General features: G+C 41.5%; 1 protein-coding gene across 1 annotated transcript in view; it reads left to right on the forward strand.

Annotated features, from left to right (window-relative positions):
• Col1a2 (collagen, type I, alpha 2) overlaps window positions 1-22091 on the forward strand; it is a 36185-nt gene extending 14094 nt beyond the window's left edge. The window contains exons 17-52 of the mRNA XM_005388041.2: window positions 62-160; window positions 285-329; window positions 438-536; window positions 953-1006; window positions 1125-1232; window positions 1563-1616; window positions 1720-1818; window positions 2744-2797; window positions 3235-3333; window positions 3705-3758; window positions 4264-4317; window positions 4471-4524; window positions 4769-4822; window positions 5803-5847; window positions 7118-7216; window positions 8508-8615; window positions 9275-9328; window positions 10252-10305; window positions 10994-11047; window positions 11153-11206; window positions 11294-11401; window positions 11882-11935; window positions 12830-12883; window positions 13860-14021; window positions 14723-14830; window positions 15484-15591; window positions 15959-16012; window positions 16098-16205; window positions 16347-16400; window positions 16933-17040; window positions 17518-17571; window positions 17677-17784; window positions 18324-18582; window positions 18988-19172; window positions 20062-20304; window positions 21102-22091. Of these exons, the coding sequence (XP_005388098.1) occupies window positions 62-160; window positions 285-329; window positions 438-536; window positions 953-1006; window positions 1125-1232; window positions 1563-1616; window positions 1720-1818; window positions 2744-2797; window positions 3235-3333; window positions 3705-3758; window positions 4264-4317; window positions 4471-4524; window positions 4769-4822; window positions 5803-5847; window positions 7118-7216; window positions 8508-8615; window positions 9275-9328; window positions 10252-10305; window positions 10994-11047; window positions 11153-11206; window positions 11294-11401; window positions 11882-11935; window positions 12830-12883; window positions 13860-14021; window positions 14723-14830; window positions 15484-15591; window positions 15959-16012; window positions 16098-16205; window positions 16347-16400; window positions 16933-17040; window positions 17518-17571; window positions 17677-17784; window positions 18324-18582; window positions 18988-19172; window positions 20062-20304; window positions 21102-21248 (3309 nt within the window). The 3' untranslated portion in view covers window positions 21249-22091. The remainder of the gene's footprint in view (window positions 1-61; window positions 161-284; window positions 330-437; window positions 537-952; window positions 1007-1124; window positions 1233-1562; window positions 1617-1719; window positions 1819-2743; window positions 2798-3234; window positions 3334-3704; window positions 3759-4263; window positions 4318-4470; window positions 4525-4768; window positions 4823-5802; window positions 5848-7117; window positions 7217-8507; window positions 8616-9274; window positions 9329-10251; window positions 10306-10993; window positions 11048-11152; window positions 11207-11293; window positions 11402-11881; window positions 11936-12829; window positions 12884-13859; window positions 14022-14722; window positions 14831-15483; window positions 15592-15958; window positions 16013-16097; window positions 16206-16346; window positions 16401-16932; window positions 17041-17517; window positions 17572-17676; window positions 17785-18323; window positions 18583-18987; window positions 19173-20061; window positions 20305-21101) is intronic.
• Window positions 22092-22475: the final 384 nt, after the last annotated feature.

Genomic DNA, 22475 nt, shown 5'->3' on the forward strand with positions numbered 1-22475 from the left:
CTTGGTGTCATACACTTTCATTATTTGCTGTGTAATTCCTCTGGGTCATTTCCTCTTTTAGGGTGAAATTGGGCCCGTGGGTAACACTGGTCCTTCTGGCCCTGCGGGTCCCCGTGGTGAAATTGGTCTTCCCGGTCTTTCTGGCCCTGTTGGACCTCCTGTAAGTAGCTGTGGTCATTAACCTTACACAACAGAATGCTGGGGAAAGGGGTGAAAAGAATAGCTTAAGGTCCAAAGAGACCTGAATTATTCCAGTTAACTTTCTCGTTTCCTTTTCCGCATAGGGCAACCCTGGAGCTAATGGCCTTGCTGGTTCTAAGGGCGCAGCTGTGAGTACAGATCCGGGTAGCCAGCATGTGCTTCTCTGGGTTTAAAGGCGTTTAATGAGCGCTGCCTCTACAGCCCATGACCTTGAGATGCTCTGTGTTCCCTCCTAGGGTCTTCCTGGTGTGGCTGGAGCTCCTGGCCTCCCTGGTCCCCGAGGTATTCCTGGCCCCCCTGGTGCTGCCGGTGCTACTGGTGCCAGAGGACTTGTTGTAAGTAGTTAAAACAGTGGCTTTGAGTGCCCCCGAATACTAGCTCCACCATCATTTCATCACTGTCTTACAGTTGGTTCTTCCTATTTTTCTTTCCTTAGCTTTTTTAGTTTGTGTTTCCTCTGTAACTATCTATATATGAATGGGGTTCATTTTGTCCGTGCATGCTCACAGACACGCTCCTCCTGCTAGCCCAGGAGCATGTGCAAAGATAAATAAGGCAAAGCTCTACAACCTCAGTCCTGCCCTTCCACCAACACCATTCCTAAGCAGGCCATTTAAGTATGAAAGGGCTACATTTGTCGGAGAACTTAAGGTCCTCTTTACCTTAACCCATAAATGTTCCAAGAGATTTGTCCACCAGAGAATTCTGCCAAACATTTGTTGTATGACCAACACTTTGTCTTGGATCTTAGGGTGATCCTGGTCCAGCTGGTTCCAAAGGAGAAACTGGAAACAAGGGCGAGCCTGTAAGTAGTTCTGTAATCACAATTTTGTGGAGTTATTGTCCTTGCAATCCAGTTTCTGGAGCAGCATAGGGTATAACGGTTTTTCAACTTTTCCTCTCTTTTTCTTTTTGTTACACAGGGCTCTGCTGGAGCCCAAGGTCCTCCTGGTCCCAGTGGTGAAGAAGGAAAGAGAGGCTCTAATGGTGAAGCTGGATCTGCTGGACCCCCGGGACCTCCTGGGCTGAGAGTAGGTTCTAAGCACTCCGAACACCCTGACACACCAGAGGCAGTGGTGACACCGTTTCACTAGGGGCTTGTTCAAAATCACTACATGCGTTTTCTAAATGAAAGAAGCATCTGCTTTCTATCTGTTTTTCTTAAATCAGTGACTCAATTCGGTAGGTTATAAAATTGGTCTGGAAACAACATTGCCCTCCTTTGGCAGGGTATTCATCTACACATTCCCTTGGGATTTGAGTGAACATGGCCTCTACCTGTGCCATGTTTTAATACACTCTGCCTTGTCACATTCAGAAGTTTTCTCTCATCCTCTTCTGTTTCATGTTTTGTCTTGCAGGGCTCTCCTGGATCTCGTGGTCTTCCTGGAGCTGATGGCAGAGCTGGTGTCATGGTAGGCTGTCCCTCCCTCACATCCCCGGAAGGAACTTGACCCTTTTCCTGCTGTGTGGGTCATGGGCTTTAGCATCCTTCTCCCTACTCTTTCTCTCTCACAGGGCCCTCCTGGTAGCCGTGGCGCAACCGGCCCTGCTGGAGTCCGAGGCCCCAGTGGAGATGCCGGTCGCCCTGGGGAGCCTGGTCTCATGGGACCCCGAGTAAGTTTCAGATGGATTCTAACCAAGTCACATTTGGCAATGTTTTCTTCTTTAATGGGTTGGCTAACGTTGAAGATAACAATAAAAACATCTGAAGTAAATTTGTTAGGAGACTTGCCGACAGTTGCCTTTTTAATTTAACTTCATCAAGGTTCCATAGACATTTTTCATGTATTTAGTTAGTTCATAAATTCCCTATTTATTACTTGATACAATGGCTTGATCTGTTCTTTGGGAGAATAGATTTATTTTAATATACCCAAATTAAATTGGTTCTCCTATCAGCATGAATCTTTTATCTTAATTTGTGAGTTTTATATAAGGTGTTCCTGAAATGTATCAGGGCTATACGTTATTAGTTTATTAGATTCATAAATGAAATCATTTTTCCAGCAATCACAAAGGCTTGTAATGTATTCAGCATCACACAAGCTATGGGGAAATGACCTTTAGATCTGTAGACACTCTAATCCATAGCAATAGAGTAATTTTTTGCTCCATTATCTCTTATGGGCGAATATCAACTGTAATTGTACCATAAACAAGTAATAGAGACACCAAATATAGCAATAAAATACCACTTTGGAAATTGCTTACTAAAAGTATTAGTTTCTCTATTAGGAGGTAAATAGCGTGGTACATTTTGCCTCTATAGCATATTGCTTAACAGTTTCTTGTGATATCTGTAACTGGATCTGTTGCACTAAAATTCAATAAAAGGAAAGGCACAAAAAAAAAAGAGGAAAATTTGCAGATCTCTTTTCACACCTCCTGGCTAGCAGCTAATATCCCTAATGACTTCCCCGGGCAAAAAATAAATAAATAAAGAGTGGGCGGGGGATGCTTTTGTGAGATTTCAATTAATTTGAGACTTGAGTGTGTGAGTTGAAGTGCCGATATGAAAGCATCCTTATTTGTTTTACAGGGTCTTCCTGGTTCCCCTGGAAATGTTGGCCCAGCTGGTAAAGAAGGGCCAGTGGTAAGTATTTCTCGTTTTCCATTATATGTTCAAGGACACTTACTGAACCCTTATCGAGCCTATTTTGTGGTTTATTTATACATGAATACATTGAAAATAAATATCAGCCACCTACATCATCTGGGAACACAAAGTAATAGGTTGTAATTAGGGACTTCAAATGAATACAGGACTGGAAGCCAAGAAGGGCAAAGCAAAATAAGGCAGGGAAAATTGAAGCAGGTGACAAGGGTATGGGGGGGGGGATTGCATACATATGAGATTGAACTGGCTGTGTATATATCCACTTTCTATTTAGAAAAGGAAAATGAGTTCATGATTTAGTGACACTTCATGCAAGAATCTGTGTATTCAGAAAACTGTTCTGCTTCATCCCACGGCAGAGGTCTGGAGACCATGTTAATGCTGAGTAAACTTTCAATATACTTTGATTTCAGGGTCTCCCTGGAATCGATGGCAGGCCTGGTCCAATTGGCCCGGCTGGTGCAAGAGGAGAAGCTGGTAACATCGGATTCCCTGGACCCAAAGGCCCCACTGTAAGACTTCCTCCCTTTAGCAATTTTTTGTTACATTTCGCCAAAACTAGCATTGCCTGCTTATCAGTCCAGTATAACTCAAGGGGGAAGAAGGGTCCTTTCAACCTAGGAAAACAGTGGGCAACTTACCACAGTAAAGGTTCCCCAACATACCCTACGTACTTGCTAAAACCCCATCTCCTGAGACACAAGCCTCAGGAGACAAATGGGCCTCTTATTGTCATCAGCCCTACATCATGATGGATTGTACCTTGGCTAATAGAATTCCAGGACTGGGAATCAGCAAGAAATTTCAAATTTGTCATAACTAATTGGACATTAAATATGTAAGACTGTTTTCTGTCTTGTTTTGTCTTTAATTTTTATTACAGGGTGATCCTGGCAAAAGTGGTGATAAAGGTCATCCTGGTCTTGCTGGTGCTCGGGTAAGTACCCCCTTCTGTGCAACCTCTTCACATAGAATTTAGCAGAGAAATACACATCCCTTAAGGCCATCTGATATTATTCCGTTGCTCTTTTTTTTCCCTAGATAGCATCCCCAGGGGTCCTTTATCATCATAAATGTCTTCTTTTAAGCACACATATAAGGCAGTGAGCTATAACAAATCAGAATATATGCCCAGTCAAAGATACTTACAGAAGCACTTGGTCTTTATTTTACTCACCTTGTGATTAAAGGGGTTTGAGTATGTATTCATAGCCTATGGCATTTACATATTGCCTTTTTGTCCATGGAGTTCCCTTAAACCATATCGAAAGGTATAGGCAGCATTCTGGCATTGGCAAAAACCCACGATGGGTTTAATTTGTGCTTAAAAAAAAAAAAAAAAGGAAGTGTGTACTGAGAAACTAACTTTAAAAGAGGCTCGGAGCTATCTTCAACTGCCTGGGTTGCAGGTAACCATCAGCATTTCTGATCAACATTTTTAGGGTGCTCCCGGTCCTGATGGAAACAACGGTGCTCAGGGACCTCCTGGACCCCAGGTGAGTATTAACCCTAACGCCTGTGCTTTTCTGCCCCGGAATGGACCAGTCCCAAAAAATAATCATCTCCACTCTCCTGTTCAAAAGTTAGAATAGCTAGGCAGCAAGGGTCGCAAATGTTGTTATTTATGCTGTCTATCCTGTCCCTTTCAGGGTGTCCAAGGTGGCAAAGGTGAACAGGGTCCTGCTGGTCCTCCAGGTTTCCAGGTGAGTCAACAAACACAGCCTTTGGCCAGAATGTCCACCTCCAGCTCCTGTATCCCTCTCCCCTCCCACATAGAACACAGCTTCTCAGCTGAAGCACAGGGTACATTTTTTTTTTTTCAAAGTAAATGCTTTAATAACTTCTAATAGTGCTCATGTTGATTTTAGGTCATTCTCCCTTCACCAAGAATTTGTACATTCCCTAAATATAACCATAAAATTGAGATTTATATTTCTCTTCCTTTAGGGTCTGCCTGGCCCTTCAGGTCCAACTGGTGAAGTTGGCAAACCAGGAGAAAGGGTGAGTGAAATGAGTGATAAAAGAAACCCACCCAAACTTGTGAATTTCCTTCTGCCTAATGCCCTGGGACAGCACCATCACGATATGTAAAAGGAAATTTCCTATCTCATGTGTTAATGATAGTGTTCTACTTACACTGATGCTGAGAGGGAATGAACAAAGTCACTTATTTGAGTTCAAATTACTTTGCTTTATGGGTTGAGTGGAATACCACATTATAAAAGTAAAATCTATCAATGAATATTTCATGTAATAGCCTTACTTTTTGTTTTGTTCTTGGTCATGTTAAAATACAAATTATTTCCTTCTCCATAGTGAAAACGCAAATGCACTGATTTCCCATCAAACTAGACCCTGAAAAATTGCTTTTAATGTTTTTCTTGGCATTCAGACATGACACTGCTATCCACAATCAGAGCATGAGTTCTGAGTCATTTTCTCTGTAATTGTGATGAATGCGCCTCAATTTAGTTACATTCTGTGGCCTCATCTCCTTTGTCAACAGCGGGGCACATTAAAGAGACAGCTGGTCAGTAATAAAAGAGATACACTTGGGTATACAATTAACTAAGTAATGTACAAAATATGATAATTTCTATTAAGAAGCCAGTCTGTTATACAGCTAAAAATAGGCAGTGTCTGATAGTGTTCATTATTATTTTTCATATTATCAAAGAAGATGGTCTGCTTTGTCACTTTTTTAAAAGCCATAAACCAAATGGGAAACCCACATTTTCTGATACCAAGTTCTAAGATTGATTTACCTTTGGTATCAATTGAATTCTCTCTTTGTGTGTATTTTTCCATAGACAACGGAAGATTCTGTTGCACCTCTCAGTCTGTATATTTAGGCTTCTTTGCAGGTGGAGCACGGGCAGCTTTATTTCCCTCTTTCAGAACCTCTTCAACAGCATATTCTTCCGTGAATTTAGAAATCACATATACATTTCACACTTTATCTATTTTCATGTTTTGCCTAGGGTCTCCCTGGTGAATTTGGGCTCCCTGGTCCTGCTGGTGCAAGAGTAAGTGTTATTTAATTAACTTTCATAAAATCTTGGCAATGTGCTTTCTCCTAAGCCCCTGATGACCTTCCTTGCACCAAGTTGTGAACCGTCTTCTGTGTAGTTAAATATGATCTTCAGAGACCATGCAGATGTCTAAGTTCATAATGGACTTTGTTTAGCTGCTCGTATTTTCTATTCAATAACCATAAGGTTATAAGAAACACAAATGAACTAATATATGTTACAGTTAACAATTTATAGAGACATGATATATTTATGACAGTGGCTTAATTTGAGCCAAGGAAAAATAGTACCTTATTGAGATTATAATGCCTTCCTAACTTACTTTGATGTTTAAGCTCTAAAGCTAAGCTCACAAGTCTAATTCTATAAAGAAAAATACAGATGGGGTGGAGCTCAAGAGGGGAAATGGATGAAAAAAGAATTAAGTGTGTCATGTCCATGTACCAACTCCCCACAAGAAATGCAATCATTATATACTATAAACATATACTAGTAAAAAGTAAAAATTGAAAAAAAGGGGAAAAAACATTGAAGAAGTCACAAAAAAAAGAAAAGAAACATTTAGTTTGTGGATATTAGCATAACTGGAATGTCAGTTTGCCACTAAAGTATTCCATTATGTTGCTAGTTACCATATACATGGGAAAGCCAATGTTAGTGTCAGAAAACCATAGTACCATAGAAACAAGTTATTCTAAATTCTTTGGATATAGTTGCAGAGTAGACCTGTGCAATAAGTATTCTTAAATGCAAGCTGGGGGATATTTAAATAGATGATAGATAAATTACAAATACACACATACTCATATCGTGTGTTAAATATTATAACTATTCCATCATTATTGCATGAATTTATAAAAGGAGACTGAGATAAAAATATAATCTTATTTGTACCTGATATTGCTGTTTAACTAAAATGCTACAGTCATTTCCTTTCACTGTTACAAAGACCCAGCATGTATTTTTTTGACACATAAACCTATCCCAGAAAAGACCAGAAATAAATAATTAATAAGCAAGAAAAGGTTGAATATCACAGTCTATAAGCAACAAATTTTGAAACTGCAGCCCCAGAACATTAGAACCAAGTGAGATTTTAGAGATTACTTCATGCCACCCCTTCATTCTGTGAGTAGAGAAATTAAGAACAAAAGAAAATACTTTTAACTCCCTGAAAAGTGGCCAAACCAAGACTAAAATTCTAGACCTATGGTGTATAAAGCAGTAGCTCTGAAAGTGACTTCATCTAACTGCTATTTTTCAGGGGGAACGTGGTCCCCCAGGCGAGAGTGGTGCTGTCGGTCCCTCTGGTCCCATTGGAAGCCGAGGTCCTTCTGGACCCCCAGGACCTGATGGAAACAAGGTAAAACTCTGTTGTATAGATTGCCGGTATGCCTCAGTGTGTCTTAGATTAAATAGACCCTTTAAAATAGCACAATTTTTTCAGGTTTTTATTTACTTTCAGTTGTGTGCCAATTTCCACTTCAGTGCAGAGCAATTTGATTCTAGTGGATCTGAATAACTCCAAAAGAAAACTGAAATTACAGGGATCTCAGTGTTCTATACACAGAAATGGATTGGTTTAAATTTCACCCTTTTCCCATCGCATTGTTCTTGCTGTTGTTTGAACTGAGAACCATCCTATACATTTGGACATTATTTTTGTTTAGAGAACAAACGTTTACCCTCTTACCATCCCCCCAGAGAGTAAAATTTCTTCAAGTAAATTTTAATTATAGAATAACTTATAATAAGAAAAATTAACTGGATACTACACTCACCCCAAAAACATAAGTCTGAAAACTTTTGTTCCAAAGCAGAATCTGTGGTTTAGGCTTTAAAATGGAGAAAATGATGCCTGTCTGAAAAACAGGTCACTTCAGCCACAGTACAAAGAAGGGGACTCGGGCTGGGGATTCAGCTCAGCGGCAAAGCGCCTGCCTGGCAAGTGCAAGGTCGTGAGTTCGGTTCCTGGTACCAGAGAAAAACCAAAAAAAAAACAATGGTTGTCAAAGAAGGGGACTCATTTCATTTCTGATCTTACCTTCAAGTTAAAAACTGTAAAGAGAAACTGTCAAAAGCTATTTTAGTATGAGGAAGGATATCATAAGGTAGAAATGAAAACAAGGTAAGAAGGAGAGAACAAATAAGAAAGGAAATACATTTGTGTGAGATGATCCTTTCAAAGGGACCAATATTTGGCTTCAGAAGCTAGTCAACAGTCCTGAAGTGTGGACAGTTGCAGTTTTATATAAACATGGAAGGTATCATCTCTGCTCTTAAGGAGACACAAACATCTCCCCAGCAGATGGGCTCTCTTTCCACCAAGAGATTTATCTTTGAGGAAGTTTTGTGGGCAAACACATTTCACCTTCTTCTTCCCCTTGTCCCATTCTCTTCCATGCTAGTCTCCACTAAGGAGATTGGGGGCTGCTTTAGAAGAATCACAGCCCTCCCCATCCACTACTCTCCTCTCTCTAGTCACCATTACTAACATCTTGCAGGGCATTCTCCCTCTTTTCAATGGCTTCTCTTTTTGTCACTAAGCAGGCATGAATACTAGTTATTAGATGTTTACACTGGAATCTTTCAAGGGCTTGATTCTTTCTTCTTTTGCCACTGAAATAATTGACTTCACGTGTGTTTGATTCAAGGGTGAACCCGGTGTGGTTGGTGCTCCTGGCACTGCTGGTGCATCTGGTCCTGGTGGCCTCCCAGGAGAGAGAGGTGCTGCTGGCATCCCTGGAGGCAAAGGAGAAAAGGTACCCTCTACCCTCAGCATACAACCTTCGTACACACCGTTGATGAACTCTGGCACAAGGGTTCCCAGTTTTTCACAATTCTTGGCAGGTAGTCTGGTAGCATTTTGATATCTATCTACACACATTTCCCTCTGCCACCTAGCACCTCTGTACTTCTAAACTCACACTAATCTGGCAAAATTCCTTGCTACCATGGAATTTCATGGAAACAGATGGTGTTGAGTAATACATGAGGCTCATTTTAATGCCACTAACAATAATGCCTCATCCTGCCCTAATTAATAGGAAAAAGCTATACTGAACAGCTGTCAACCGTGCTGCTGCATTAGCTATGCCATAAGAGTGATCAGGCACGGAAGCCCATTGTGATGGCGCCTTACAGTTCTGTCCACGTGAATTGGTACCTTGCTTGATTGTGTGCGAGAGGGGTGAATGGACATTAGAAAATAAGTGTTCAACCACAATCCTGAAATGAGCTTCAACTATTTTTTTTCTGATTTTTTTTTCCCCTTCATTCAACATCTTAAGAAAATGAGAAATTACTAAAAATCTTAAATGACAAAAGGTATAATAATATCCTCTCTAAAAGCACTTCAGATTGATGTGGACTTAAAACTTTAGTCAGAAAATAAAAACTCACTCTTGCTTTATACTTTCAGGGTGAAACTGGACACAGAGGTGAACCCGGTAACACTGGCCGGGATGGTGCTCGTGTAAGTAGAATTTTGTTTTTACGTTCGTGTGTACTTGGGTTTTTGTGTTTCACATTTCACTCAATTTCAATTGAGGAAGTTTCCAAAATAGAGCTAGAAGAAAGGAATCAAGTTGAGTAAAATAGTATTCCATTTCTTCCTGGATCTATCTCCAGTATCATTTCACATGTACCCCCTAAAAATTGAACAGGAATTTGAAAATCACATCCTGAATTTTCCACCTTTGCTAGTATCAAATATACCAGCTGCAAATGACAAGCCGAAAGCTCTAGGTTTAACAGAATGTTAAGCAATTATCTTAAGTAATGATAGGCTTTAAAAAGAAAACAATAATCCTCTTACGTGTTAAACCCCAGAACCCCTAACAAGGTCTACAGTCATGCCCACGTGTGTTCTAGGACTTCATCAAAAAACAGTCCCAAAGATTAGCTGTTAATGCCCTACAGATGCCAAAGATAATACCGTACGGAATAATTACCCTGCCTAGGGTGTCTGCTTCATGGCTTTTCCAACCACCTCTCCTCTTTTTTCCTTTCACCTCTCCCTGGGAGCTGGTAACTCGTGGCAGTCCAGCGCTAATAGCCTTTGCCTCCAATCACACTGTTCTAACAATTCCTAACAAGGTTATTCATTTTCTCCTCTGCAGGGAATTTTACAAGAGCAGAGAGTTCAAATCCCCCAAATTCATAACCTGCCCTTGATGTTTCCATAACCTTTATTACTGGAATCCTCTCCTCCTGAAAGTGGCTTCTAGTAGTCTTCGTAATTAGAACTGAAATGTAGCAAAGGTTTTCTTGATGTCTGATTGGAGTGTGCATTAAAAACGTTCCGTTCCTGTGAAAGTGTAGCAGTCAGGAATGACAAGATTTGCTTTTAATGGCATGAAGCGTTATTCATAAGACACATCTCTTTTTTGGTACTAGGGTGCTCCTGGTGCTATAGGTGCCCCTGGTCCAGCTGGAGCCACAGGTGACCGGGTAAGCATGCATCTTCCCTGAGTTATAACTTTCTGAGTTGACAACACTATCTAAACTTTCTTGCCCACCCTAGTTCCAAGAACCCCTGCAATTCATTTTCACAGCTTATAATCAAGTCCATGTGTTTAAAAACCAAGCTGTTCTGATAGGGTAACGAGAAACACATGCTGTGTGTTTAAGATTCTCTTTCACTTCTTATAGATGGGCCGGTGATCTGATCTACACCGTAATCCCTATCATTTGTTTTAAAGACTTTCTCTGTTGCCCATGAACAATATCCTAATGCACTAAGCCTTCCCAAAGCCTTCAATTGTAAAAAAAATCAATGAGATACATAGTGTGCCCATTTCGCATCAAACAGCCCACTTATTTATTGTATCGCAAAGATTACAGCAAATAGATCAGCTCTGCGTCCATCTCAAAATTAAAATGTCCTCCTCTTAGTAGTATGGATACTGATTTATAGTGTTTTTGCAAGTGTACAACCCATACCACTTTGACCCTTACAATGAAGACAACATTAAGTGGAGTAAGAATCCACTTTATTTTACTCTGAGATGTGCATGAGTTATCTCTCACGGCAATTACAAACTCTGACCGTAGTCCACTGTCTACCAATGTTCTCCTTCTTGCTTCCTGGAGCATCTGTGCAGGGCATTTAATAAACTCCTCTTTGGTCCCATCCCAGGGTGAAGCTGGTGCCGCTGGTCCTGCTGGCCCTGCTGGTCCTCGGGGTAGCCCTGTAAGTGAAAATCTGGGTCATCGGGATACAAAAACATCAGCAAAACTTTTAGGTGTTATGGACCTCAAGGTGCTAAGATATTTTGAAACTCATTCTCTCCCCTAGGGTGAACGTGGTGAAGTTGGTCCTGCTGGCCCCAATGGATTTGCTGGTCCCGCTGTGAGTATCACATAATGGAGCTCAATCTTGAAACAGCGTGAGTAGAGCGAGTCAGAATACCAAGCGGTAACTGTTCATGTTCCACAGGGTGCTGCTGGTCAACCTGGTGCTAAAGGAGAGAGAGGCACCAAGGGGCCTAAGGGTGAAAATGGTGTTGTTGGTCCCACCGGTCCTGTCGGAGCTGCAGGCCCATCTGTAAGTTCATTTCCCTAATGGCCAACACAGCCTCTGTAGCTACCCATAATATTTTAAAATTCAACATTCATCAGCCAAGTGCCTACTATATACTAGGGATATATTAGATTGAAGATGGTATTCTTTTTTTGTTGTTTTTTTTCTGGTACCGGGAATCGAACTCATGACCTTGCGCTTGCCAGGCAGGTGCTGTGCCGCTGAGCTAAATCCCCAGCCCCTGAAGATGGTATTCTTAAAAAAAAAAGCAGACTTAACACTTACATACCACTTTACACTTTATAAAAGTTTTATAAATATCTTATTCTTCAAGAATCCATGAGTTAAAATATTAAAATAAAAACATTTCATATGACATAGACAACTATTTTTTCATTTCTGAATTTTATTCTAATAGATACGGGAATGATGCTGAACAAAGAAGTGTCATTTATAAGAGTTTTGTGTTTTGTGATTTGACCCCATCTTTTTGTTGGCATTTAGGGTCCAAATGGTCCCCCTGGTCCTGCCGGAAGTCGTGGTGATGGAGGTCCCCCTGTGAGTATTTACAGTGGATTTGGATCACTTTTCCCTCTTCAGAATCTACTAGGGACAACTTGAAAGTTTCTACATCTCTGATAAATTCAAACTATAATAAGGAGACATCTGAGATTCAGCCCATTCTGATCCGTCATTCCAATATTGGAATTGAAGTCCATTACATGGTTGTTAATTCCCCCTGAAACTCAGCACAGTCTATGTTACTGCCACCTCCCTAGGTAGGAATCAAAGTTAACCCCAAGCAGTTTAACTGTGAAGTGGATAAAACATTTTTCGGCACCCTTTATCTTTTTGTTACAGCCCCCCTTCTTTGGGGTGGCCAAGTCCTTCATCTTTGCGTTCAGCGCGGTCTCCTGACCCTCTAGAGCTCTTCCACTGACTCACTCACTGGTGGTAATTCGAGCTCCCGGTCACTTGTTCCTCCTCTGCACACACCATTGCTTATCCAGCATTCATCTCCCTAGCCCAGCCAGGTGGCTGAGAGAGTCGTGGAGGGATGCACACTCCAGTGTACTAATGACAAAATGTGCAGTGTTCTTGCTCTTACAACCATCAGTTGACATGTTACCATTTCAAAAAAGGACCATCAAACCTTAGTGCAAAATGTGGATATTGTAGATGTTGGCCCTCTGATAAGGAAGCTGATAGGAAAGAGATCCTTCAGGGTCCTGGTTGAAAGATAACCTATGTCAGGCTGCTACCTACTACCTACTACCCACTACCCACTACCCAGTACCCACTACCCACTACCCACTACCCACTACCCACTACCCACTACCTACTCTTGGGTGCATCCCTAGTCACATGAGAATTTTCTAAAGAACAAATTCTTATCTTATCCAAATCTTTGGCATTGGTTTGACTGTGGAATTTTATGTGCTTGGTTCTTAGGGTATGACTGGTTTCCCTGGTGCTGCTGGACGGACAGGTCCCCCTGGACCATCTGTAAGTTCATCCCTCGAAACATAAGTCTTCATTTACTCCTACCAAAAGACCTGGCCTCTGGTAGAAAATTAGTAAAAAAAGGAAAACTCCCTATGAAAACACATCACTAATATTTGCTGGTATTTTTCTAGTCAGTTTTTCTGAACCGTGAAGGCAAAACCATCACAAATTACGTATTATAACTTCAGTTTAAGATGCTTTTATTTATGAAAATGTCAGTCCCCTTTAGGGGGCATGAGTGCTTTATTAAGAATTTTAAAAAAAGAATAGTTTTAGTCACATATCACATATTTCTATATCTAATTACCCTTTATGGCTAACATTCTGCCTCTTTTGTTAAGGTATAATTGTTCTTGAATTTAAAGGTGGTTTGGCCTCTAATTTAATTCTGATTCAGACTCTCCTGTCGAGACTCCAGAGAATTTAATTAATTACCAAGGATTAAGTCTTCCTGTTAAGGTTTCAGGGAAAAAAATAGCAAAGATGTTGATTTCTTGGAATCCTTTTACAGATTTGTAACAGAAAAATCTTCATTCCCCGTAGGCATTTAATTAAACCTAGTTGAGAGCATATGTGATTCTTCAATTATGAACTAAATGCCAGCGTTGGCTTTGTTCAAAAAGAAATAAGCAGAGTACTCCAAAATCCAACTCTTCCTCGCTTAAAACTCACTCTTACAACTCCACATAGTTCTGATTGCAGTGTTCCAGAGTACCAGCAGTGTGGCACTGCCTCTTCTTAGGGAGACTCACAAGAGACTGTCTCAACTGTTTGCTTTGTTACCTTCTCAGAAGAAGTGAGGCAGGAGTTGCTTCTTTCCATGACAACGTTAAAATGTCCTAACCCTATCTCCAAAATGGCCAGGGTATTGCTTTGTTGTTTCACAGGGTGTATCTTTTTCTAGAGAACCTCTGCTGCTATCTCCCAGGTCTATGAGCATGAACAGATGTAAATAACATTGTACATTTTTTCACAGGGTATCACCGGCCCCCCTGGTCCCCCTGGTCCTGCTGGTAAGGAAGGAATCCGAGGTCCTCGTGGTGACCAAGGTCCAGTGGGTCGAGCTGGTGATACAGGTGCAGGTGGCCCCCCTGGCTTTGCTGGAGAGAAAGGTCCCTCTGGAGAGGCTGGTACTGCTGTAAGTGATTTCAAACTTCTTTCTCTTAATACCTTATGCTGAGTTAAAAAAAATAAAGCCCCTGCACAAATCCTCAAGTGGCATGTATTTGTTGATGAGTATTGTGAGCTCTCAGGTAGAGCTCAGCTGAGACAGCAAATCCAACACACACTGAGGTGTCGTGGCTCAGTGGATGCTGAAAAAGCACATAATAGGAATGACAGTCCACAAAGGAACTCACGGTTCACCACAGCAGCCTTGCTGAAAGCACCCACGGTTCCAGGATTAGAACCCAAGCCCACTCTGTGGCTGCGCTACTGTAAATTAAACAATCTCAGTAAGCTACGGATTCCTTTAAGCACACACTGACCGGTAGGATTGCTGCCCTCAAAAGTGTCTTTAGCAGACCTTGGAGGCCAAGTTAAAAATGTGCTTCCTTGCAGAGTCTATGAAAAACTACCCCACTCCCAAATGGCTCATAAGTCTCAACTGCATATTTTAAAATGTTGTGCCACTGGTCTCAGGTGAAAAAAAAGAATACACACCAAGTTGTAAACTCATTGTGGTCACCAGAGAAAAGACATCCGAAGATCTGTCTCACTACCAGAAGGTGTTTCACAGCAGAAACCCTGTAAAGACAGCTTACTCTCGCAGTTCTTAATCTAACCGGAATCATCAATAGGACCTTCCCAGTGACACTCAGCACTTTTTCTCCTGTTTAGGGACCCCCTGGAACCCCAGGCCCTCAGGGTCTTCTTGGTGCTCCTGGTATTCTGGGTCTCCCCGGCTCTAGAGGTGAACGTGGTCTGCCAGGTATCGCTGGTGCTTCGGTGAGTGTTTGACATTCTCATTACCATAATAAAAGATTTTAAAAGCTGCCAGTTCAGTGTGACAGATTGATCACTGAATAACTCCACTTAAGATTTTTATTCATGGCATTTTCTTTATACAGATCACATGTCACTTATCTAAGAAGCTTTAATACCACCTTACTTAGACACACACTATAAAGACACAGCATAACATTATGCAGAATGATTTTTGTTCTTTCTGCAAGCCCGAGAACGATATAAGCTCTAATTGCATTTACTCCTCTGCAATGTGAAATTCTGGCATCATTTATCCTGCAGGAAGAATGAAACACTGGAAGTTCTGAATCATTTCATTTAACCTTCTCTGTGACAGCAACTAGGAGTCATCTCATCTCCATAAACTTTATCAACTTTATAAATTCACTTTACTTGGGGTATATTGGATGCAGCTAGGCTTCCCATACACAGAGAGCAACATTCAGAACACTGGCCTCCTGAGTGGATAGGAGGAAGACGAAAAGGACATGAATGATGCTTCTTACCATTAGCACACTCATGCAATTTACCTCCTCTTGTCATACTAGAAACTCCTGGCCGGGCTTGTTTGGGGAGGGTGAGTTAGCATTCCGCCCAGTAAGAGCACTGTCATTTTATCTTCTTGACCTCTTTAGGGTGAGCCTGGTCCTCTGGGCCTTTCAGGCCCTCCTGGGGCCCGTGGTCCCCCTGGTAACGTGGGCAGTCCCGGAGTCAACGGTGCTCCCGGAGAAGCTGGTCGTGATGTGAGTCCAACTTGGTTTGTAAAATGAAACTAAGCAGGGTTCCACTGTGTGTGACTTCACGTAGCAAACGGAGGTCCTGTTGCTTCAAGTTTCTGATCTAGATAGTCTGTTTCTCCATAATATCTGCGAGTAATGCCCTCCCTGTATAGACCATAGGAAAAATTACTTGGACTGGGGAATAGCTCTAACACAGTTTAAACTTGGGCCCAACTACTAAAAATATCTCCAAAAATGTCTTGCTTAGTAAGTTCTTCTACTTTTGAACAGTCTGAAAGGGGTTCACTGGGAATGATGAAGGCAGGGTAGTCAATATAAGGGCACGGGATGGCCACGGAACAAAACCTTCATGTACGTGGTGTTTCCACAGGGCAATCCTGGCAGTGATGGTCCCCCAGGTCGTGATGGTCAGCCTGGACACAAGGTCAGTACACGTTTTCATCTCTCTCTTATGTTAAAATGGTGCAAATATAAGCCAGACACGCTAAGCTTCTTTTTGCCTCTGGTAGGGAGAGCGCGGTTACCCTGGCAACATCGGGCCCACTGGTGCTGCAGGTGCCCCTGGTCCTCACGGCCCTGTGGGTCCTGCTGGCAAACACGGAAACCGTGGTGAACCTGTAAGTCTATAAAAGCTAATCCCTTCACTTTGCCTCCTCCTTGGGCTTCCCTGTGAACCTTACCCTTGGGAACAGCATGGGCATTGGGAAGAGGATCCTGGACTTCACCGATGGGTTGTGTTTTTCTTTTCTGATTCACAGGGTCCTGCTGGGTCTGTTGGTCCTGTCGGCGCCTTTGGTCCAAGAGGTCCAACTGTACGTACATGGTGAAGTTTTCTATACAAGTTAATATGTAAGAATCATTCCAAACCACCAATTAAAAAGTAGGTAGGGCCAGGTGTGATGGTGCACACCTGTAGTCCCACTACTTGGGAGGCTGAGGCAGGAGGATTGTTATGAATTTGAGGCCAGCCTGGGCTACATAGTGAGTTCAAGGCCAACCTGACTATTTAGCGAGACCCTGTCCCAAAAAACAAGAAAGAAAAAAATTAGATAACATGTAGGCTAGATTTCATATTTTAAAAAGTGATTTAGTCCATGCTGAGAATTGATAGACGTAACTTGCCTTGTTTTAAAGCTTTTCTGTTGCTTGCATTAAATAATCATCAGGAGCTTGCCCTTTTACAAACAACTGAGCTAAAACAGATTCTCGGAAACATTAAGAACCCATGCAGACCCTTGGATATCTCAGGCTACTTTCTAAATGGATCAAGCCATATTTGTGAAAAGGTGGGTGTCACATTTTTTAAAAAGTAAAAGTTCTCTCTGTCCTCCTCTTTCCTGATAGGGCCCACAAGGCATCCGAGGTGACAAGGGAGAGCCTGGTGATAAAGGGCCCAGAGGTCTTCCTGGCATGAAGGGACACAATGGACTGCAAGGTCTCCCTGGTCTCGCCGTAAGTAACACACGGTCATCCTGTGTGCAGACTGCCTTAAAAACCTTCAGCCTGGAAGGACCCTCTGCAGATCTTCCCTGCTAATGTCCTAAAACATCCTGTCTCATCTCCATATCCCATTTTCTGGCCCACTCCATCTTCTCAGGGATGATGCAATTTCATCCTAACATGAAAAGCCAAGGGTTAAGGGAGAAAAACATACATATATTAACATCTCCTGGCAACAATGTCCTTCAACCCTACTTAGAATAAATATAATTAGAGGAATGACTAATATTGCACTGTGGAAATAGCTTCTGAAAAAAATAATTGAATATAATAGACATAATGGGAGAAAAGAGCCCCACTTTATTTTCAATTTTCTTAATCCAGAGCCCATTGAAAGTAAAATTTTCCATTTAATTTGAAAAACAGAAGTCTATTGTGTCTGTTGACACGTGTTTTGAATGTGTGATTTTTCCTATTCTCTCTTTCTAGGGTCAACATGGTGATCAAGGTGCTCCTGGCCCTGTGGGTCCTGCGGGTCCCAGGGTAGGTGAATCTAAGAGACAGTTCGTCTCTGACACTGGCCCCCTGTGGCTGATGAACTTTGCACAGCTTTGCTCATGCTTTTGTTTCAATATCCCCCTTCCCTAGGGCCCTGCTGGTCCTTCTGGTCCTGCAGGCAAAGATGGTCGCTCTGGACATCCTGGTGCTGTTGGACCTGCTGGTGTACGAGGCTCTCAGGGTAGCCAAGGACCTGCGGTAAGTATGATTTGGGGAAATAATGAAGAACTTCAGTGACCCAAGGCACATTTTCTTCAGACTCACACAAGGCAATGTCGACAATGCCTTAAAGGTGACACACCTTGGTATATTTATCAGATCCGAGCTGGGTGTGTTTGTGCACACCTGTAACCCCAGCAGTCTAGGAAACTGAGGCAGGATAATTGAAAGTTTGAGCCCAGCCTAGGCAATTTAGCAACTTGTTAAAAGCCTGTCTTCAAAATAAAAAGGGGCTGAGGATATAGCTCAGTGGAAAAGCCCAGATTTAATCCCCAATACCATAAAAAGAGAGAGAAGGAAGAGGAAGAGAGAGATCTGAAAAGTGTGCATATTCAGTGGGCTTTTTAAACTCATCCCTGCAAGTGTGCCTGGAAGAAAGTTATGTATTTATACAAACTCAATTCTTTTCTGCTTATTAAAATACGCTTGTGTATGAAGTTCAATTGAAAATATGCGCCCATTGATGTCTTTCTCCTGCAACTATATCCAAGTTCTCCTCTCCTCTTTGACCTTCTCAGGGCCCTCCTGGTCCCCCTGGCCCCCCTGGTCCTCCTGGTGCAAGTGGTGGTGGTTATGACTTCGGCTTCGATGGAGACTTCTACAGGGCTGACCAGCCCCGCTCACCACCTTCTCTCAGACCAAAAGATTATGAAGTTGATGCTACTCTGAAGTCTCTCAACAACCAGATCGAGACCCTTCTCACTCCTGAGGGCTCTAGGAAGAACCCCGCGCGCACATGCCGTGACCTGAGACTCAGCCACCCAGAGTGGAGCAGTGGTAGGTCAAAGCACCAGATCGGGGCTTCGCGGAAATCAGTTCCCATTGGCATTTAAAATGCAAATGTATCTGGGCAGAAATCACATTACGTGAAATCACACCCAGGTAATGAAGCATCATTTTCTTCTCCCAACTAACACCCTTCCTCAAGCTGTTCTTCATATACATTTTTTGCTCTTTTCATGGCAGTAAATACCATGATTCGATTTTGAATGGAGAACAGCAGAGAAGAACCTGTCTAATCTTAAAAGTAGTCACCTTCTTGCTGTTAAGTGTGGCATAGATGATATAACGGTGTGATAAAAAATGTTTCTTAAGGGAATCAATGTCTTTGACTCATTATTATTAGAATGTACATTATGCTCAGTGAAAAGTTGTATGATCTGGATCTTGTTTTCTGAAAAGGTTACTACTGGATTGACCCTAACCAAGGGTGTACTATGGATGCTATCAAAGTATACTGTGATTTCTCTACTGGTGAGACCTGTATCCGGGCCCAACCTGAAACCGTCACACCCAAGACCTGGTACAGGAACTCCAAGACCAAGAAACATGTCTGGGTAGGAGAAACTATCAATGGTGGTAGCCAGGTGAGGAATCCCACAATCATTCCTGCTTCTACCATATTATTTCCTTAGGATTATTTGTTCTTTAGTTATCTGTGTGTTAGGGCTGGGGATACAGCTCAGTAGCACAAGTGCCTGCCTGGCAAGTGCAGGGTCCTGAGTTCGATTCCTGGTACCAAAAAAAAAATTTTCAAAAAAATAGTTATCTGTGTGTTAATCCCTTACTAAAATGGATTTATCAAAAAAAAAAAAAAAAAAAAGAACCTGTTCTTTTTTCAGGTTCCAGCTCTGTCCTAGGTTGCACATTAAAAGATGGATTGATTTGAGCCAGCTACATAATTCAAAGTTATTATTCAAATTTGACTTGATTGGTAACTATTGACAAAACAGGCTAACGTCATGTAGTATGAAAGTTTACTGGCCTCTATACAGCTCCACACCGTGCATGGGTGTTTGCAAAAACTGAGTAGCTTTTCTGAATCTTTAATTAAACTGTTCACCAACTTTACTATCTACTAGAATGCAGCACATTACAGAATTACAGAAAAAGAAAGAGGCTTGGAGTTCTAGCTCAGTGCTTTCTTATTCTAATGAAGCACATTAACACTTAACTGAGGGCAGGGGATATAGCTCAACCACACAGTGCCTGCCTGACAAGCATGAGGTTGTGAGTTTGATTCCTGGTACCAAAATAAAACGAAACAAAAATACTTAACTGAAATAGGTGTTCGTTTTAGATGGTGTGTCCTTCTAGGTGAGTGAGGCTTCAAACACAAGTGAATTGAGTTTCCTGTCAAAGTGCCTTTTCTTTAAGGCTTGAATATGAGCTTCCTTCTTATGCCAGACTGTTTAGATGTTTGGTGTCTGAGTCCTTCTCCTTGTAACTAGAATCCCCGTATTATTTATGTTGTAGTTTGAATACAACACAGAAGGAGTGACCTCCAAGGAAATGGCCACTCAACTTGCCTTCATGCGCCTGCTGGCCAACCGCGCTTCCCAGAACATCACCTACCACTGCAGGAACAGCATCGCCTACCTGGACGAGGAGACCGGCAGCCTGAATAAGGCTGTCATTCTGCAAGGCTCCAATGATGTGGAGCTGGTCCCCGAGGGCAACAGCAGGTTCACTTACACTGTCCTCGTGGATGGCTGCTCTGTAAGTAATAGTGAAATCGAGGAGTAACATTTACTGGGGGAAGCAGGGCAGGGAGAGTTCTACTTCAGACCATTAAACGAACAGATGCATAAGAGACTTAACTTACTGATCCTGTTGCATAAATATATTTATTTAAATTCAGGTGCTAAATCCAGGGAGTTCTTATGAGATACTGCCTTCTGAAGGCCTCTGAAATAACCTAAACAACTCCTATGTCCGTGCATTAGATTTTTTTCCTTTAAATGAGTTTCTTAAACAATAATATATGCCCAGAACTTAAAATTTCTTGAGCTTAAAGGACCTAAGATATAATTTGTGTCTTATTTATAATTTATATCATTTATAGTTATAGGTAATTTATGTTACTTCTGATTACGGCATATACTCAACTTTTTGTATCATTTTCCTTATAAGGGAAAAATATATAACATAATATCTGTAATAGGCTATAAATAAAATTTAATATTCACTTACAGCAATATTGCATTTCCACCCAAGTCCCTTTACACACACACATGCACACACACACACACACCCCAATCTTGAAAGTAATGTTGTAGAAATAAGCCACTTAGGATGTATGCTGAACTGCATTTAACGGAGATTAAACAGGAAGCTGCTACCCTGAAGGTCCCTGGTGGTTCACGTCCAAAGATAATTTGTTGGTCTGGGACACATATCTTCAGAAAGACTTGAACAAGCCAAAAAGTGGTCCTTACAAAATCTAAGTTTCAGATGTTAATCAGATGCAGAAATAGTGCTACTTTATGTCTCTTTTCCCTTCTTTTCTTAAACAGAAAAAGACAAATGAATGGGAGAAGACGATCATTGAATACAAAACAAACAAGCCATCCCGCCTGCCCTTCCTCGATATCGCACCTTTGGACATTGGTGATGCTGACCAAGAAATCCGTCTGGATGTTGGCCCGGTCTGTTTCAAATAAATGAACTCAAACCTAAATTAAAAACCAAAAAAAAAAGAAAACCTGAACAAACTCTCTCTTTGTCATTTCTTCTTCTTTTTTTAACTGAAAGCTGAATCCTTCCACTTCTTCTGAACCATCTACTCGCTTTAATTGTGAACGAAACACAAGGACCAATCAGAGCATTGTGCAATACAATTCAATTAACTCCCTCCCTACAACCCCTCCCCAAAAGATTTAGAATTTTTTTTTTCAACACTCTTACACCTCTTGTGGAAAATGTCAACCTTTGTAAGAAAACCAAAATAAAAATTGAAAAATAAAATAAAAACCATGAACATTCACACCACTTGTGGCTTCTGAATATCTTCCATAGAGGGAAGTTTAAAACCCGAACTTCCAAAGGTTTAAACTACCTCAAAAGACTTTCCTGTGAGTGTGATCCTCACCAGGTGCTGACCTAGACAGACATGAACTGAGGTACTTGTTTTGTTCATAAACAAAGGTGCTAATTAGCAGTATTTCAGATACTTGAAGAATGTTGATGGTGCTGGAAGAATTTGAGAAGAAATACTCTTCTGTATTGAGTTGTGTTGTGTGGTTTTTAACATTTGACTTAACACCCATATTTGCCATCTTATCCCCAACTAAAGATATACAGATCATCTGCCCCAAGTTGTTCTCTTCCTTAGATTCAGCATTTCCTCTCTGCCAGTCTAATTTTCATTCTCTTCCTTGGTTCCAAAGAAGCCTTGTTTCTTGAGCAAGCAGAAAAAATTAAATTGTACCTATTTTGTATATGTGAGATGTTTAAATAAATTGTGAACAAATGAAATAAAGCATGTTTGGTTTTCCAAAAGAAAATATTGAGTAAAATTCCTTGCTTCAATGCTCTTGGCAATGTAAATGTGCATCTCTACCAGCCATTAGACCAAGTGCCCACCATTCGATAGAAATTATGAGACAGGGGGTTTTGCTAGGGTGGAAAGAGCCAAGAACAAGGGCAGTTCTGGCTCTGGTCCTTATGCGTGAGTGATCTTGAGCCTGTGGAACCTGTGTTCAGTTTCCAGATCTATAATATGGGCGAGTTTTTCTCTGCGTGATTAAACATTTGCCCTACTTGGAAGGGGTAACACACAAGCAACGCGACACTGTTGACCTAGGATTATGATAAGCAAAGGTCCGTAGAAACTTCCAGGTAATCATCCATTAAGCACTTCGTAACTGTGGCTGAAAGTTGGTTCATGC

This window comes from Chinchilla lanigera, unplaced genomic scaffold (genome assembly GCF_000276665.1).
Source record: "Chinchilla lanigera isolate Chin_1 unplaced genomic scaffold, ChiLan1.0 scaffold00031, whole genome shotgun sequence".
NCBI lineage: Eukaryota > Metazoa > Chordata > Mammalia > Rodentia > Chinchillidae > Chinchilla > Chinchilla lanigera.